Below are 19,152 nucleotides of genomic sequence, written 5' to 3'. Positions count from 1 at the left end.
AGTTCTCTGTGTATCTATTGGGATTGATTTACGACACGTGCTAAAAATCATGCTGAAGACGCAGTGTGCTGCTGATGATCATTCATCTCTAGACGGTGTTTATTAAAGTGACTCATGTTTGATCCCACGTTAGGCTGACCTTTACATGCACAGCGTTAGTTCCCTCTTTTTCATGGTGTGCAGAACATTTTGTTATTTGTTCTGATTTGATGAGTCACACTGAAATTCAAGACGAAGCTGTAATCATGTAGCACTCGTCTCTCTCCTGGCTCGACGCAGCTGCTGCCTGTCTGCATGACCACGTTGCCAAGGCAACACTTTGTTTTGAACCCCTTAAGATTCCTGTTGATACGCTAAATCCGTCTGTTCCTTCTTTGTCTTTAAACACAGTTACTGTGATAGTTAATTTATGCATGACCTCACACTGTTCAGTGCAGTGTTTTTCAACCTCGGGGTCGTGACCCCATATGAGATTGCCTGGAATTTAAATGGAGTTGCTTAAAATGTCTAGTAAATAATACAAATGTTATATTTTTGTAATTTTTTAGTTTATTATTCTTTTTCAAATTAAAACACCATCACACAATCGCTAACAACTGTATTCTATACTTTCACTTCCTCAAATATAAATCTAGTTCAATAAAATACAGTATAAAAATTAAATAGTCATGAAATTATTTAATAATAATAACAATACGAATAATAATTTTATAATTTATTATATTATTTTCATTTTTTTCAAATTAAAGCACCATCACACAATCTCCAACAACTGTATTCTATGATTTCACTTCCTCAAACAGAAATATAGTTTAAAAAAATACAGTTGAAAAATGTAATAATTAAATAGTTAATAAATTAATAATAATAAAATATGAATTATATATTTGTAATTTTGGAAATTATTATTCCTTTTCAAATTAAAACACCATTACACAATCTCAAACAACTGTATTCTAAACTTTCACTTCCTCAAATATAAATATAGTTTAAAAAATACAGTAGAAACATTTAATAATTAAATACTTAATTAATAATGAAAATAATATATTAAAAAATCAATTATTCTTTTTACAATTTAAACACCATTGCACATTCTCAATCAACTGTATTCAATACATTCACTTCCTCAAATATAAATCTAGTAAAAATAAATAATTTTATTAATATTGATATAGTGCTGCTCATAACATTATATCACAAACATGATCAAAAGTATATTTATTTATTTATTTATTTATTTTTTTTTGATGCTGTTTACTCGGGGGGCGGCGCTAGCTGTTCCGGTGGTTGAGGTTGCTTTCGGCCGCCTGGTGGGTATGTCCTGCCATCTGCGGACAGGTGGGTGGGTCCGGGGCATCTTTGGCTGGGGGCTGCTGTCCCGCGCTGGATGTGTGCCGTTGGGGTGCCTCCGTCCCCGCGGTGGGGGTCGCCGGTTGCTCGCGGGCCGGCAGGGGGCCCTGCCCCGTGGCTTGCGCTGTCCGGGGGGCGGCGGGCCCGGGGCTGCTGGCCTTGTGCCGTCTAGGGCTGTGCGGTCCTGCTGGGCTGTGGCCGGGTCCTGGGCTGGGGTGGGGGGCGCGTCCCGGGGGCTTGGCCCGGGGGCTTGCCCTTGGGGGGTCCTGGTCCCGGGGGTGCTCCTGGGGCCCGGGGTGCTTGGCCGGCTGACCGGGCCGGTCCTGGCGGGGTCTTCTGGGGCGGGCCCTGCTTGGGCAATCCCCGTGAGGCAGGGTGTCGGGGCCACAATAGGGGGCCTCATCCCGGCGGGGCGGTCTGGCTTGGCCTCTGGAGGGGGCCCTGGCTTTAAAGAACTGAAGCTCGTGGCACGGGCGGGGGTTGGGGGTTGGGATCGGTGGCGTGGTGCGCTGGGTCCTTGGCTCCTTGGGGCCTTCTCGGGTGTGTATGGGGGGGCAATGGCTGCCTCTCGGCTTGGGATCTTGGGGGCGTTTGGGGGGCTGCTTGGCCGTGGGGTGGTCGCCGGGGGCCCCTGCATTTCCCGCTCTTTCTGCTGGCCCGACTGCTTCTTCGGGCCCGGGGGCGGCCCATGGGTTTTGCTGTAGCGGTTCTTGGAATCACATTTGTCATGGACGCACCGGCCTCGGGCTGTGGGATAACACTCATACTGGGCTCAACCATAGACACGTTGTTCCCAAATACCTGTTTTATGGAATTTTCACTCACTTCCTCCTCTGTTCACAGCCACCACCATTATTCCTAAGCCGCACACTGGTTACCAAACTGGCTTGATAACACAACAATAAGCACAATATACAATACCACAATTTCACATCGCATCACTTGTAACTTATTGACTATTCCCCACCCATTCGTTTTCCTATCTTGTATCCCTCCTCCCTGTTAACTCCCCCCCCCACCCCCCTCACCCTGGTGTAACACTGCCCTCTCTTTTTTACATCCTCCCTTTAATAAAGTATTTTCCCTTCCCTAGGGAGGGCTGGTGATGGTCACAATTATGCAATGAAATAAATCAATAAATCAAAAGTATATTTAAAAAAAACAACTCTGGGGTAGGCAGAAATTAGTGATCTCAAAATGGGAACCACTGCTTTAGTGTGTGTTTGTCTCTGATCAAAGGATGAAGAGCCTGAGAGCAGCTGGCTGCTCCTCTGTGAGGAGGATCTGATCTTCCTGCTTACCCAGTTCCCCTTCCAGCAACTTTACGCTCACATGCTGGGAATGAGCAAGCAGGGTAAGACGATCAATCCATTCTCACTCACCGCTTACTGGTTTGTCTTTCGTGTGACTGACAGATGCTTTCCTCCCAGGTGTGTATGAGCCACAGGCCTGTTCCAGTCAGAAGATGATGCGCGTGTTTGCTTTCGCTTCCTCCCTTATTGAAATCCTGGCTGTCGGCCTCCAAACATATAACAGAGCGCGATATAGACAACTCGTGAAACGAATAGGACACATCATACGGTTAGTTCACTAGAAACAGAAAATGATTGAAAACGCTTGACCACTCATTGTCTTCATTGGTGTATATGTGTTTTCTTGCCTCCTTCAGAATGACGGTGTGTTATGTGAGTGATCACTGGGCCCAGTATGTTAGCGTGACTGATGCTGGTGGCTCCAGCTCTCGTGTTCACTCTCTGTCGTTAGAGAAACTGCAGTTGGAATACGATCATCTGTTCCTCAGAGCTGTGCTGCACGTGCTCAGAAGCAAAAGGTGAGATGTCGTCCTTGTGTTGGAGCCTGTTTATCAGCTTAATGTCAGTCTCACGTGCTTCCCCCACAGGCTGGGCATATGGTTGTTTATGTCTGAGATGCCGTACGGGACGTTGTCCAGCTCCATGCTGTGGAAAGTCCTACATGCCATGCAGTGTGCAGAGACTGCGGGACTCGATACACTCAGCGCTGCAAGCGACACACACTCCTGCATTCAGGCACTCAGAGGTACAAACGGACCTATGAAAAACGTCATGTGCACACTTCTGTTGAGCTGCATTTTTGCCAGTTTCAGTCATTTTAAATCAAGCTGTGTAAAAAAATTTTCTAGTCATTTATTTCCAAGATTCTGGGTTGGATTTATGGTATTTTCCGGGCTATTGAGCACACTGCTGTATTGGTCGCATTCTAATAATTTAGCAATTTTCTAAGAAAAATCCACATAAAGGCTGCATCATCACATAGGCCGCACTCTTGGTTGATGAGGGTGCTCTTCAAACAACTCGGCCAAACAGGTAGGCGGGCTGATGTACTCCTGTTAACGGAGGTTTCTGTGTATTTCCACGTGTTCTGATCAGTTTCAACTGATGAGTTTCCATCTCCACCAAAAGTCTCCTCCTCACTGCCCTAGGTCTACGACTATATCAGTCCATTTACAGCTTTTTATGGTCACTTTTTACTGGATTTAGATGCCTTTCCGTCAGTGCTTCATACCGTGCACATTGCCCAAGGAGCGATCACATCAAGTCCGGATTCTGACTCAGAGTCCGAACAAACCCCACGTGGTGATTTGGCAACTTCATGCTGTTTATTGTTTCCTTCTATTACAAACTGGCTTATTTTTTACTGCAATCGTTCCTGATAAACCTAGCGTGGTGATTTGACAACTTTATGCCATTTATTACTTCCAACTATTGAAAACTGGCTGAGATATCTTACATATTAAACCTTATTGGGCTATTTATTTGCTTTTCAAACATAGAGCACACCCTGAACTTTAAATGAAAAAAAATATATATCTCTATGCCGGAAAATATGGTACCTTGAAAGGCCTTGTTATTTCTTGTCTGTTTATATTCAGTTTTTCTGCTGCTACATGTTACAGATCCAAAGCACCAAGAGAGGTTTGAGCTGTGGCTCTGCGAGGTGAACAGCTCTGATGGCATTTCCCTCCTCACTGCACTTGCACACATGGCAACTCCTACCCAGCACTCAGACCCCGCCTTCATCACAACCATAACTCTGCTGATATACCAGGTACGCAGAAACGCTGGGACAAATCTAATAGCACAATTCTGCTAGATTTCATTATTCAATGAATAATTAACCTGCTGAGGTAATAGGGTTGCAATGGAGCCGATAATTTACGGTAAAGTTTTGGTACATTTTCATGGGAATTTAAGCTCAGGAACTTTGGGAATATTCAAAATGCAAACTTTTCACTGGCATGGTCTTTTTCTTTTGGAACTACAGAGATATTGAGAGTAATTTAAAATAATTGTGTCATATCCAAACATAAATATTAGCATCATTCCATTCCTAACATTTCAACAGATTTCTTTGTAAGTAGAACTTACATTATTCAAGTATTGTAAACATCTTGTTTTTAAGATTGGCAGAAAGTAATACAATCTTAAACATCTAAAATGGGATTTCAACTCAATAAGTTTTTTTACTCGAAAATCTTAGTGGTAAAAACAGATACCAAGACCTTCTCTTTAAGCTTAAACACTGCAATGTTTTTGACTTCAATTATTTGTTTGAACAATCAATTCTTTCACAAAAAAACATCAACATTTAGTAAAATATTATTCATCTGCGTGACCCCTTATTACACAAGCTCCTTATGAAAAACAAAAAAAAAGTCGAGACAATGGCGTGCACAGTGCGTGAAGGGGGCGTGGCCTCATAGCCCTGGAGTGAGCACTGTGCCATGTGCATGTGATTGAAGAATGAGAGATAAATTATCAAGTATAACTAATCTTACATTTTCTAAATTCCCAGTTTATTTCCATAAATTCCCATTAATTCTCATGAGAAAGTTTCCAAAACTTTAAAAATCCCATATTTTTTGCAACCCTATTAGGTAATGGCTGTCTCACTTTGGCTTTCCAGTTGTAGTTTTACACCAAATCAGCAAGACTTAGTATGTTTTATTCACACCCAATATAAAAAGTCATTTTTAGACAGTGAGGAGTTGCAATAAATGTGTCTGTTGAAGAAAAGTGAAAGATACGCACACCGAGTTTGTTAGGGATTATTTAATACAGTTTGAGACAACATAGATTTAACCGGAAAAATTAGGAATGTCGGAGTATGGGCGTGATCAAACACTGTAGGAAATATAGTCCATAATGGTTGACCAAACGACTAGTTCAGTCACTAGTACTTTCACAGATAGAATATGCTTCTGTTGTTTGGGCAAACACAAGTGAAAATAACTTAGTAAGGTTACAGGTTGCTCAGAATTAAGCACTCAACTCAAATAGTTTTGGGATGTCCGTACAGAACCAATGTATTAACAATGCATAATGAGTTGAGTTGGCTGACTGTCAAAAGCAGATTAAAATATTTTTTGATAACATTCATCAGGATCATTATTTTAACAAAAAAATCCAAAAGTAATTCATTATAAATTATGCGGTGTGTTTTTCAGATTCTCACTATAAAGTAGCTACTAGGCAAAACAGTAAGATGAGGGCTGTGCTACCTCCATGAAGAACCAATCAAATGCAAAGTACAGTATCCATTCGAGCCATGGTTGCGTGGAATACATTGCCTGTGTTTTTGTTACTGGAGAACAAACAAAGTTTTCAAAATAAATTAAAGTTGGTTCTTTTCAATCATTAAACACTGGTTTCATTATTTCATTGGAAACAATGAAAGAAGAGTGAGGAGACGGAGCAACTCCCTTTTGTTATTATTATTGTGCGTGCGTGCTTGAGCAGATCTTATGTTCAGGTCCCTTTTTCATCTACATGCACATACCACTAATGTCTATAATAAAGAGGATGCCTGCCGTCAGTGTGAATTAAGGATGTGCACTGCCATGAAATTTGACGATGCAATACAATTCACGGTTTGCATGTCACTATTCCGCTATATCCTGATAAAACAATACGATACACATCACAGTATATCACAATATCAATAATTACAGATTCCACCATTACAAGTATAAAATGGCATGAAAAACATTTATTTTATTTTTTTTTAAACTTGCAAGTTAATGGTAACTAACTGTAATTCAAATACAAATATAAAAACAAGTGGTATGTTTATCAAACTGTCAAATTCCATTTTTCAAAAAAATTAACCTTTGATTTTACAAGAGACTCTGATTCTGTGAAGTTTTTAAATTATTAAGAAAGTAACCACATTCATCTATAAAAGTGCCCAGTATTTTTTATGAAAATTAAGTGCATTCAACTTCCAAGCTAAAATGCATTGAGGAGTGAGGTAGTTTAACCAGGTCTAATGTGGCACCTAGTGACTGTGCATTCACATGCTATACATATGTTAGCGCAATTAAAAGTTTTGTTTTTTTTTTGTTAAAAAAACACAATAAAAAAATTACTTTAACATTTTTTGCATCAATACGATAATCACGTGTTGAAATATCACGATAAATCACAGAATCTTTTTTGTTTTACACCCTTACTGTGAATGCACCTTTAGATTGACCCACTCTTCTTTATTTCTGCCCCAGGTGTCATATGTGAGTGTTTCTACCAGGGAAACTTACTCCAAAGTTGGGAGGGAGCTGTTGGCTGCCATAGCAACAGCCCATCCTCATGTGGTCTCTGTGCTCCTGGAGCGACTGAGGGAGACCATACAGACAGTAGGAATGGTAAGTTCTTGCTTTTTAATACTGCTATGCTGCTACATTTGGTTCAACACTTCAGTCTTTGTTTTTTTGTCTGTCAGGTGGCCTTGTACTTGTGTAAAGAGCTTCCTTTGAGCCTGTGGCAGCCGCAGCAGGAGGAGATCTGTGTGATTGGCTCCTGGTTACTTCAGCATCCTCTGTCAGCTGTGGAGAACCGTCTGGCCTGTGTTATCCTGGAGGGTCTGAACTGGGGCTACACTCAGGTGCGTTTATGTTTTGGTCATTGGATTTTCCGCTCAGAAAAGGATATTTAGTATAGTAGCTTACCACCACTATGTGTGGAGTAGGGCTGGGCAATATATCGAGTTTCAAGATATATTGAGTTTTATATTTTTGCAATATCGAAAATTACAACATTGTCTATATCGATATATATATATATATATATATATATATATATATATTTTTTTTTTTTTTTTTTTATAGCTTATTTTGTTACAAAATACTTGTTTTAGTCGCTGCTTTCACTACTTCTCAGAACAGCATGAAAAGCACAGTTAGATGGACCACTGAGTGTGTCCTAACCCAGATCTACCACTAAACAAGCCACACTGCAGAACTCACTCACACATGCTGTCCTTTATAGGAGAACAAGCCAAAAATGTATAAAATATTGAGATATGAGTTTTGGTTCATATCGCCGAGCCCTTGTTGGAGTGAAAGAATAATGCAATTTAAAGAACTTTGAGTGTCTAAGAAAGGCGCTATAAAAATCCAGTGCATTATTATAATTTCTGTTATAATTATGTCAGATTTTGGTGGCCTTCTAACATTTCATTTATTTGGTTTTGCCATTTTTGAAAGTTTAGTTTATCCCTTCTTGACCCTAATGAAGAAAGATGCCTTGAATGTCAATTTTAATTTTAGAATTTTACAATGAAATTCAAATAATTTTTTTTATATTCTTTTTTAAACTGAATTTTTTTCCCTTTATTTTTCCTTAACATTTTCACTCAACTGTTCCATCAAACAGGATGGATCTTTGGCTCTGCCTTCTGTGCTTCATAGTGAAGTGGCTCTGCTGGTGGCTGAAGCTTATCAGAAGTACATCACAGACAAACCCTACAGTGGCCTCATATCAGAGGGAATCAAACAGGTGTCACATTCACCCTCTCACACATTTACTGACAAATAGCATGACTTCATTACTTATTATGTCATGTTTTATGAACGTGTCCCCTGTCAGGTGTCCTACCTGGCCAGTGTCCTTCGTTTAGGTGTATCACCTGAAGCATCCTTCAGTCAGTGGGCGTGGCAACTGTTGCTAAGGCTAAAGCTCCATTGCAACGCCCAGAACCCAAAGGGGGCGTGGCTTGTCCCTGCGTTAGCATCCAAGCCCCCTGCAGAGCTGACACACTCTCCCAGCATGCACTCTGTTCTCAGAGCTGTAAAGGCAGGCATTCCCATTGGATGCTACCTGTCCATCGCCATGACAACAGTGGGGCATAGGTAAACACAAGGCTGTATATCTTTGAATGATTAAAGGTGGTCTGTCTCATGTGGAGTTTCCTTCTGCGTTGCAGTCTGGAACATTTCTGCACTGATGGAGTTGGGTTGTTGAAAAGTCTGATCCAGTCTCGACATCTTGGAGCTGCCGTACATCTGATGGATCACATCCTCCCACCGAGCTACCCCCTCAGCTTCTACCTGCTCAATAACTCCCAGTAAGCAGGATCATCATCCTCATCAACCTTTCCACAGCTCTGGGAACTGTTTCCCCCAATTCCCACCCCATCCGAAACTGCTGCGGAACTGCAACGCACCTGATAGGTTTCCATTAAAGTCATTGTGCCAATTTCCACCGCATCTGAATTTGCTGCTGCAATTTAACAAAGCCTTTGCAGGACAGGAAGTAGTGCACAGACACGGAATAAAATATTCTGTTTATTTTCTCAATAAAATGCACCGTGTTCAAGGCGGATCGTGATTACATTCATTTACCGACCAGCCTCGGGGTCGCGGGGATCTACTGGTGCCTATATCTAGGTTTTTGCAGGCGCTAGGCGGGATTGGATCTTATTTCACACATAAATACAGTATGGACCTTATCTATGGTTGGATCACAATAATCTCCACGAAAGTGCAAGATCTACAGGGGAGGACCAGGTGGATTTTCTTCTGCTTCTCTCCAAGGAAACAATGCACTGTTGGTTTGGCTTTGTGGTTTCATTTTTATTGACTACAATTCGCTATATCGCGCGATTACACGTGAACTAGCGAGATCTCCTGAGTCTTTGCTTTAACAGATACGCAGCAAAAACGGAGGCGGTGGGGATTAAAGGACTGCAAATTGCGCTGCAGTTTCGCAGCGGAGCAGCTACGGATCCAGTGGATCTCTAGTGTAGCATCTTTAGCACTGATCTGTATCTGCGTTTTTCAGGTTTGTCAGTTGTATCCAGTTGTTCTTGCAGTACGACAGCGTGTGTCCTCAGGGAATGACACAGCAAGTCACACATCGAGTAGCCCCACTTCTGACTGGAACCACGTATGGAGACAATGTCCGTCTGCTCAACAGTGTCATTCAGGTACAGCCTTTTTTTAAGGATTATTTTGACTTCTGATTAAAGCTTCTGTCGCCGTCAAACCACAACGCTACAAGCTGCACTGACTACTGCATTATTACATGAAATTTGTCAGTTGATATGTGTTGAAGAGTAACTAAACCCCAGCTTTCTCCTGACTTGCCACTAGGAGGGAAATTTCAAAAAATTTTTGATTATGGGCAGGGCTCCTGGAGCAGTTAAAACACGCCCAGTCTATACTATAAAATCTCCAATGAACAATCTATGCGATGTTAGTTAGCTATTCAATACTCAATATACATCTCTTTTCACTCTTCTCTCAATCCAACCTACTCACCACAGATTGTAGAGCCCACAGGTGCTAGTTGTTATAAAAGGGGAGGGGGGCTTGTTTGTGACGCAAGATGGTCCCAAAACATCACATATGCCAAATTGAAAAACTTTGACTAAAATGTTGAGAGTTGGACCAAATCAGGATCAATCAACAGCACTACTTCATACCCAAATACATTTGGGGTTTAGTTACTCTTCAATAATTGAATAATCAGGGGTCGTACCACCTAAGCTACCAGAAACCTATGGTTATCCTGTGTTTTTTCTCATCCTACATCCTACTTTCCATGCGTGAAAAATCAGTAAATTTAGCACAAAGGTCTAGTCCCATGCTATATGTTCTCAGCTGCAAAAACAGACCAATGGTCCTAAAGGTGGCGCTGCAGCAAGCCTCTAAATTTAAAAAATGTAAAAATTCACAATGAATCAATTACAAGCGCTACAGATTTGCAACTTCCACCAAAATTTAGCCCCAACACTGAAGGAACTTTTATACACTCAAACCTATCACAAATTATCAAGTCCATCACTTCTTAAAATGTATTATTATCATAATAATTTTAAGTTTAGTCAATTATACCCATCAAATTAGGAAAAGTCATGAAATAAGAAGCAAAAGAAAAGTCAACTATTATTTTTTTTCGAATGATTCATAAACCTATTGCAAATGATGAAATCTATCACTCTGTTTTTTCAAAAACTACACAACTTATTTAACCAACTCCTTCCACAGTTTTTTGCTCAACTGACACCGAACCGTCTACAGCTCATTTTCAGACTGTTCAACACAAACCATCCTCACAGATTTTTGATTTATTAAAAATTGATCCTGTAGTTCATAAAAATGTTTAACTGTAAACAGTAATGTAAACATACTTGCAAATTCTTGGTAAATATATTTTCAGAGTTCATTAAAAAAAATGACAACATTTTTGAGTCATTGTAGAGGATTTTTGGAATGTTGTTTTTATGTGAACAATTTCAGTCAATGTAAAATTGGCTTAAAAAGAACCAGTAAATCTTTGTTGAAAATAAATTACCAACGTCTCCATGCTGTCTGGATGCAATATTAGTTTTTTTGGAGTCTTATTAACTGAATTTTTGACAGCTGTTTGAAAACTTTCTTGGTGTAAAATTGGCCCCTAGCATTGCTGTGCAGCAGTTGTGACTCCAAACTGCTCTAACATTCTGTCAATTCTGCTTTAACTGTATAAAACAAGAATGCTTCGTTTGAGGAGAGATATGACAGTGATATGTTGTGTGTGCAAATTAGGATTAAGATGAACTAATGATTTTTCTTTCAGTGTCATGTGGTGGAAAGTTGTCAACCTGGCCGTGTTGGAGCTGCAGCTGTGCTGGAGTTTTGGGTGGGAATTCTGACTCAGCAGAACTTGTGGTACAGAGATAAAACAGTGCTGTTCCTCATGGATCAGATCTGCTGTGCGGCCTTCATGCACCACAATGAGGAATGTGTGCAGAAAATCCTGCAACAGCAGCACAAGGTACCCACTGTGATGTTTGGTGTACAGGACTAACAATGATTTCTGGACACTATTTACCAGGGTTGGGGTCAATTAAATGACGTCTTCAATTATCCATGTTCAATTGCAATTAAATTATTATTACGGTGACCAACATTTTTTCCAATTACAAATAAAATTACAATTATTTCCCCCTGAAAGTCAGTTACAATTACAATGTAAAGTTAAATTACAATTAATCACAATTAATGAACCTTTAATAAATAACCCCATAAAACGTAACCTTCCTCGTCTTAACTTTCTGTTAGCATTTCTTATTATAATGGCTCGGTTTTCACCCATGTCTTAAATCAGCTTTAAAAAATACACATTATCTATCATCCAATTTGTTTTTCAAAAATGTAATATTTGTGGTGGGGGCGTGGTGAGCCTTTTTTCAAATGGAAAAAATTATCCTCAAAAGAACTGACAGGTAAACTTGAAATTAACATATTTTAATCATTTTTGACTACGGATGTGTAAGCCATAGAACTGTAACATGGTTCACCAGTTTTGCATTTAATTAAATTGTTATTGACATTTTAAAAATAAAATTTCAATGCCAATTATATTAACAATGTCAATTATCTGAACTCAATTACGATTACAACAGCAACATATTTTTTTCAATTATCATTGTCATAATTGTAATTAATTAACAATTAAGTAATTACAATTATAATTGACCCCAACCCTGTTATTTACATTTTCAGAGTTCCTACATTGTAGGGACAGATCATTAAAGTATCGTCTTCTCCTCCTCATGCAGAATGCTTTGGGCTGCCATGGGGAGCGAGGTCTGCTCTCATCCCTGGTTGGCTGGATTGCTGGAAATGCCACACCCTCCTTCATTGAGGGCCAATCCCTGAGTGAGGAGGTGAAAATCCACTTTGAGACAGTCTTATGTCTCGTTTCACTCTCAGTCCTGACTGGTATTTCTCTTGTTCACAGGTGTGGTTTGCGTGGCTGGTGCTAAACATGGAGGGCGTGTTTGAGGAAGACTCTCAGCTGAGACGCTGTGTTGAGCATGAGCTCCTGTCAGAGCCCAACATCTCCCCAGACCAAGCCTTAAAGGTAGCAAGGAACACTGTTCAGTATTTCAAAGGTCTTATGGAAACAATTCTTATTTACATTTCCAGTAGATTTCCATGGAAACTTAACCTCAGGAATTTTGGGGATATATATAGAATCTAAACTTTTCATGGAATTATTTATTGGAATTAATCGTAAACTGGTAGTAATGTTTATTAACTGATGCTGATAGTTCATTGTTTCTCAAATGGGGGTACACAGCAGCACTACAGGGGGTTCTTGCGAGAAAGTGAAAAATTAACAAGAAAAAGCTTTAAAAATGATCAGAGTCACGTGCGCGCCAGATCCACTCGCACAGCAGAGACAATGAACGGAGAGCCCACCCCCTAATTTTGAGCAGCGCAGCAATCCGCTCTGTGTGTGTGTAGCGAGCGCGCAGAAGCTCTGTGTCGGGATCGTAGAGCTGAGACAGCTTCACGGCCACCAGAGCGCTATCGGTCCGCTGTTGCTTCACTTTTTGCTTGCTTTGGGTGAACCGTGTATAATTCAGAATTAAATTTGCATTAGGAATTAAGCGTTTACAAGGTCAGTTTAAAGTGGATTTAACTTTTATTCTGAATTAAAGCTCCCATATAAACATGAGTGTCTCAAAGTGTTTCTCCAGGCATAACTGCATATTGGTGCGTTGCTTTTTCCCAATTTATTCATTTAAATATATGAAAACACAGTAGTTATTATGCCGAGCTAAATTTTTGAGAACCCAAGTCCAGAACGCAGAGTCACATGCAGGGAGCAGGTAGAGAGGAGTAATTTATTAACAAACTTGAATGTTGGTAGCAATTCTATTCTGTAGTTCAGGGGAGGATAGTGAGCTGAGAAAGGCAGGCCGGTTTGAAGAGGTGGAAGGCAAGTAGGAGAGTCCAGAATGTGTGTCGATCTGAAGCCAGTTGTCACAGGAATGGGATGAAGGCAGGAGTTGAGCAGAGGGTAACTGTAGGCAAAGGAGAACAAGTCTTAATAATTTGCAATGGAAGCTGGTCAAAGAAGTGGCTGGAACAACACTAACTGCAGTAACAGAATCTGTGATCTGGTGGAGTGGTGAAGCTCAGTATTTGTAGCAGAGTCGATTGAGGATGGTTTGCAGCTGCAGCCCAACTCCTAACCACCTGATCCCACTCCTGCAATCAAGAACACGCACACACAACCTGCACACTAGGATGAAGCAGAAGTCGTGACAATAGTTATCACTCTATACATTTCACAACAAACCTAAATGTCCCTGATGTCTCACCTTCAAACACAACCTCATTTGGCTAGCTGCTTAACCTCCCACTTTTCTATAGCAATACATACTTCCTACAGGCACTACACTAGTAATAATGATGATGGAACTTATATTGATTAGGACATGAACTGAAAATACAAGGGGTGAATCGGAATGGGACCGAAAATTTAAAATGTGTGTTAACACTCATTCATTCCATCATTATGCTCTAAAGTGTTTTTTTCACAGTATTCTGAGCAGAACGTAGTTGGACAAAGGGAGCACTTGGATTCAGAAATAAGAGAAAGGGGGTACTCAAGCCAAAACATTTTGAGAACCACTGGTTTAGATGATGCTAAAATGTATTCCCTCAACTATATTTAACATCCCTTTGAAGGGAACCTTTAGAAAATTATCTGTTTTTTCCCCGTTGATTCTCGTTAATTCCCATGGAAAATTTCCAACTTTGAAAATTCCCAGAATGTTGCAAGTTGCAACCCTAGTTGAAATATTTCTTTATAGTTGTTTTATTTTGTATGGATGCAAATACAGTATTTATGTTTAGATTTGATACAGTTATTTAGAATTACTACCAACTTAAAGTTAATTTCAATAAATTATTTACATGAAAAGTTTATATTTTTTTTAGGCACCCACTAAGGGCCTGCTATACTCAAATAGCATAACATAATATAGGCATTATAAAATACAAATAATATCCACCTTATGATGCAGACTGAGCTATATTAAGACAGTCTGTCCCTTTCACAGGATTCACTAAAGGCATCGTAACGAAACATTGCGCTGTCATCCCCATCTGTGGAAATGTGTGGGAAACTAAGGCAGACTTTGTGAATAGAAGCACATTTTTGCTGCAATAAAGTGAAACTGGCTGATCAGAGCGCTGTTAGTGAATTATCCGCTAAATTAATATTGTAGTTTCATGATTTTACTCATTAACAGTGTTGGCAGCTTCCTGCTAACATTCCTTCCTTCCTGCTTTTCTGCAGCAACAGTGCTGCTTTAGGCCTAGATTATGACTTTTAATTCTTGATATTTTTTTAAGAATATTTGTCTGTTCCTCCATGGTATGTAATGTAAAATGCTAGCAGGTTTTTTCTGTGTTTGTGATTTTCTATGATGTAAAGCACCTTCTGTCTCTGTGTGTGCCGGAGCTAGAAGGCCTACAACAGGCTGAAGCTGCCAGTAGCACCGTCTCTACAGCGGCTGCAGGTGTATCGATGGGCAAACCAGGCTGTGGCCACGCCTCCAGACCACCCGCTCCTCCCCCTTGTCTGGCAGAGGTTTTTACAGCTCTACCTCAGACAGCCTGGACCTGAATATGGGTAAGCTATAGACCAGAGACGGGCTACATTGATCAAAGTAGGGGCCACAAAAAGGTGAATGTCTGATCAGAGGGCCACAATATCATATCATGTCAGCATTTAATATAAAAACCAATCTAAGCATTTATACAGGGTAAAATAAACCATTTATTTTGTTTTTGTTGTGGTTTTGTGTCTTTTTGTTGTCATTCTGTACATTATTCTCTCATTTTGTGTTTGTTTTTTGTGTTTTTGAAGTCATTTTATCTATTTTTTATTGTCGTTTGCTATGTTATCAGGCATTTTATGTATTGGACATTTTTGTTCTCTTTTAATTTGTTTGTTATTTTTGTGTATATTTGTACTCACGCGTTTTGGAAGTAAATTTGTGTCCATTTTATTTTTATATTTTTTTAATCAATTTTGTGTTTTTTTACTGTTAGTGTGTTTTTAGATTCATTTTGTACATTTTCTGTTATTTTTGTGTTCTTTTGTAGATTTATGTGTTTTTGAAGTAAGTTTGTGTCTTCTTGTTGTCCTTTTGTGCATTTTTTAAAAAATTATTTTGTTAACTTGTTACTTCAATGTTTTTAATCATTTTTGTGTATTTTTTCTTTTTGAGTAATTTTGTTCTCATTTTGTTCATTTTTCAGTTATTTTTGTATTTATTTGTACTTGTCTTGTGTGTTTTTGGAGTAAATTTGTGTATTTTTGCAACATTTTTTAAATTTTGTCCTTTGAGTAATTTTGTATATTATGCTGTTTCATCTGTCTTTGGGGCTGGGGGTACTGCACATAATTGTACCAAGGGTGTCCCCCGGCCACCAGTTGCACATGTTTGATGCGGACACATTTTGTGTCAGTCATCGTGAGATCTAGTAAAAAGTCAACGATCCATGCGTACGTCCGTGTTTCCCAGTTTGGCTGCTGGAGGATGCATCGGCCGCAGATTCTTTCAGGCGTCTTCTCATGCAGCTTTACTGAGAGATCTGAAGCAGAGGATACAGGAAGTGTCGGACTTCCATCACGCTGCCAGTCAGGCCCTCAGAGTGCCCCCCCCCACACACACCGTCATCAGACAGCCAGAGTGAGGAGAGCCCCAGCAACCCTCAAACACCCCACCTCACGTCTCCACAGCTGCACACAGAGCTGGTCAGGTCGGTCACACACACAACACCCCACATGTGAAATAACAATTCTCAGTTTTTGACTCCTCGTCTTACTGTTTCCAGGTTATTTGGAGTGTTTGCTCTTTGGTTGGATGATGAGACGCTACAGAAGCAGGTGTACCTTCCCTCCCTTCCTCCCGAGTACGAGCCCCACAGACTGGCACAGGTCATGCAGAGCCAACAGGTGACTTGTTTTTTTTATTGTGTGTTTTTTTATAATTATGTTCTCTGTTACATTTCTAAATATGTGTAATCTCTTTCAGGGACTGTGGCTGGAATATGTGGACCAGGAGCGACTGCAGTACAATGAGAGGGAAGTGTTGTCTCTTTGGGAAAAGATGAAGAGTGAACCTGTCTTCTCACAGACACAACAGCCTGGTTTCACTGACTACACCAGCCCACATAATGGTAGAGTGGCTGAACCCTTCCTCGGTGTCCAGGCTGTTATATTAGGGTCTGTTTAGAAGAGATATGGGAATTAAAAGGAAAGGAGATGAAACCCTAACTGAGGTTCGGACGTTCCAGGATGAGTGTTCTGATCCGATTTTGATATCGGTGAAATATCAGCAAAAAAAAGTATCTGATTATTTCGGCCTGCATCTTACATTTCTGATACAATATATGTTTTTGTTGGATTTGTCAAGGTTATTTTTAAGGGTTTTGTAATTATTATTATTTAGATTTTTTTTAACTGTAGAATACACTTCCGTTTGATGTTAAAATATCTGTAATCTATTGGTTAATAGTAAATAAGTCAGTTTTTCATATACAGTACCTTCTGTTGCTGACTCTTGGTCTCTTTTTGTGTAATCACTTGTTCCAGCCTTGTAATTCCAGCAAGTTCATTTTATCTTCTTTTTTGTCTAATATATTGAATTTTTATTTATTCTGGACAACTATTTTTAGGAAATTTACTTTGATCTCCTGACATGTTTCCACTGCCAACTGTCAGTCTTCCTCAGAGGCATCTGCTGATCACTTTGGTGTGTCCTTATGATACCAGAGATCATCAGGCGACAGGGGGCGTGACAAACCTTACAGAACTGTCAAGTTAGCCACACCCAGAAAGAACTCATAAGGCGATCAGCAATTGCCTTTGAGGAAGACTGACAGTTGGCAGTTGGAGTAAATTTCCTGAAAAAAGTTGTCTGAATAAATGAAACCACAACACGTTGACCGCCCTTTCTAACATTCCACACTACAAATACGTTATAAAATTATGTAGGATTCATGCTGGTATGTATCGTATCGGAAGTAAAAAAAAAAAAAAAGTTGTCAGGACAACGCTATCCAGGATAGGAGGGCATAGAAACGAAATGTGTGAAAGTCTCTTTGTCTTGTACTGAAATTTTGCAAAGAGGGGCGTGTTTTCTGTGAGTTTTTGTGTATCTTGTGTTTTTGTGTGTCATCAGCAAAGGAGCGAATCCTCTCCAACCTGGAGAAGCATCCGGTTCCTCGTCCTGCTCCTGAAGTGGAACAGGTTCAGGCTCCAGTGGCTGACGTCCCCACAGCCTGCCTCACTGACTGGAAAGCTGCTGTTGAGCTCCTACGTCAAGACCTTGGTGTATTACAAGAACAAGCCCGGTATTTTTACATCATATGTTCTCTTAACCAACAGGACACAGAAATATATAAAGATATGAAGCCATATTCCAGTCATAATCATGTTTGTGATACAGTGTTACGAGTAGCACTATAGTGACCAGCTCAGATATTTCTTATATTTGAGGAAGAGAACATATAGAATGCAGTTGTTTGAGTACATATAATAATAATAATAATAATAATAATAATAATAATAATAATGTTTTTATTATTATTTGATTAACTATTTAATTATATTAAAAAAATTACTGTATTTTTGTTAAACTCAATTTTATATTTGAGGAAGTGAAAGTAAAGAATACAGTTGTTTGAGATTGTGTGGTGGTGTTTTAATTTGAAAAAGAATAATAATCAAAAAATACAAAAATATTTCTATTTTATTATCATTTAATTATCGAATGGCTTTTAATTTTGATATTGTATTTTCTTTACCTTATAATTATATATTTTTGAATCATTTACTAGACATTTCAGGTAACCTCATTTGAATTCTGGGGTTACGGCCTTAAGGTTGAAAAACACTGACATATTAATTCCCATTACTTTGATGACAGGCTTGCAGTGGCGCGTGAGGCTCAGCAGGTGGCGATGGAGCAGGAGCTGCTGGAGAGTCTTCCTTTACTGTTTAAGAATCAACCGGAGCAAATCAGCATGTCCCTGGAATGTAAAGGGAAAGGAGGTCAGCCATGTCAGGGAGCAGCGAACATCACCGTGACAGTATGAGCACTGCAACTACACGCTCACACCTGACAATGTACCACCACGCTGTCACTATGAATCAGTCAGTGTTCATGTCTGTGCATCATTGCAGTGCGAGCGTGTCCAGAAGCAGGAGGCTACACACAGTCAAATAACGTCACTGCGAAGGGACATCAAGAAGCTTCAGACCGACTCCATGGCTCCTCCCCCTCAAATCCTGGCTCAGGCTGCAGTTCACACCGAGAACTTCATCACGTTCGTACAAACATCCTTTCCCTTTGCTACAAGCAGGGTCCCCACGGTCATGAAATTCCTAGAAAAGTTATGGAATTTGAAAAGCGATTTTCCATTCTTGAAAAGTCATGGAATAATTGAACTGTTTTGGAAATAAAGCCTATTTTATTTTAATGTTTAAAATCCAACCTTTGCTATCATGAGTCCCTTAACCCGAACACCTTGTGTTGTACATTGCTTTGGATAAAAGTGTCTGCTAGTTGAAATTGTAATCTTAAATCTTGTAAATAAACATGGTAGCATTAAGTTGTTGTTGAATGTTACATTCAATAGCTGATGTATCATTATTTAGAAAATATTGCAAAATGGGTGTCAAAGGC

At 39.7% G+C, this 19,152-nt stretch overlaps 1 protein-coding gene across 1 annotated transcript in view; it reads left to right on the top strand.

Annotated features, from left to right (window-relative positions):
- The window catches only part of epg5 (ectopic P-granules autophagy protein 5 homolog (C. elegans)), a 57,112-nt gene that overhangs the window by 17,897 nt on the left and 20,063 nt on the right, over positions 1–19,152 (top strand). The window contains 22 exon segments of the mRNA XM_028457809.1: positions 2,593–2,707; positions 2,784–2,934; positions 3,023–3,184; positions 3,254–3,411; positions 4,289–4,440; positions 6,893–7,033; positions 7,111–7,272; positions 8,043–8,165; positions 8,256–8,518; positions 8,593–8,733; positions 9,450–9,594; positions 11,229–11,426; positions 12,214–12,321; positions 12,396–12,518; positions 14,920–15,086; positions 15,985–16,117; positions 16,119–16,222; positions 16,298–16,418; positions 16,498–16,642; positions 17,647–17,818; positions 18,394–18,556; positions 18,651–18,793. Of these exon segments, the coding sequence (XP_028313610.1) occupies positions 2,593–2,707; positions 2,784–2,934; positions 3,023–3,184; positions 3,254–3,411; positions 4,289–4,440; positions 6,893–7,033; positions 7,111–7,272; positions 8,043–8,165; positions 8,256–8,518; positions 8,593–8,733; positions 9,450–9,594; positions 11,229–11,426; positions 12,214–12,321; positions 12,396–12,518; positions 14,920–15,086; positions 15,985–16,117; positions 16,119–16,222; positions 16,298–16,418; positions 16,498–16,642; positions 17,647–17,818; positions 18,394–18,556; positions 18,651–18,793 (3,290 nt within the window).

This window comes from Gouania willdenowi, chromosome 9 (genome assembly GCF_900634775.1).
Source record: "Gouania willdenowi chromosome 9, fGouWil2.1, whole genome shotgun sequence".
NCBI lineage: Eukaryota > Metazoa > Chordata > Actinopteri > Blenniiformes > Gobiesocidae > Gouania > Gouania willdenowi.
Note: the sequence above shows the minus strand (reverse complement) of the source record. Positions and strands in the feature narration are given on the sequence as shown.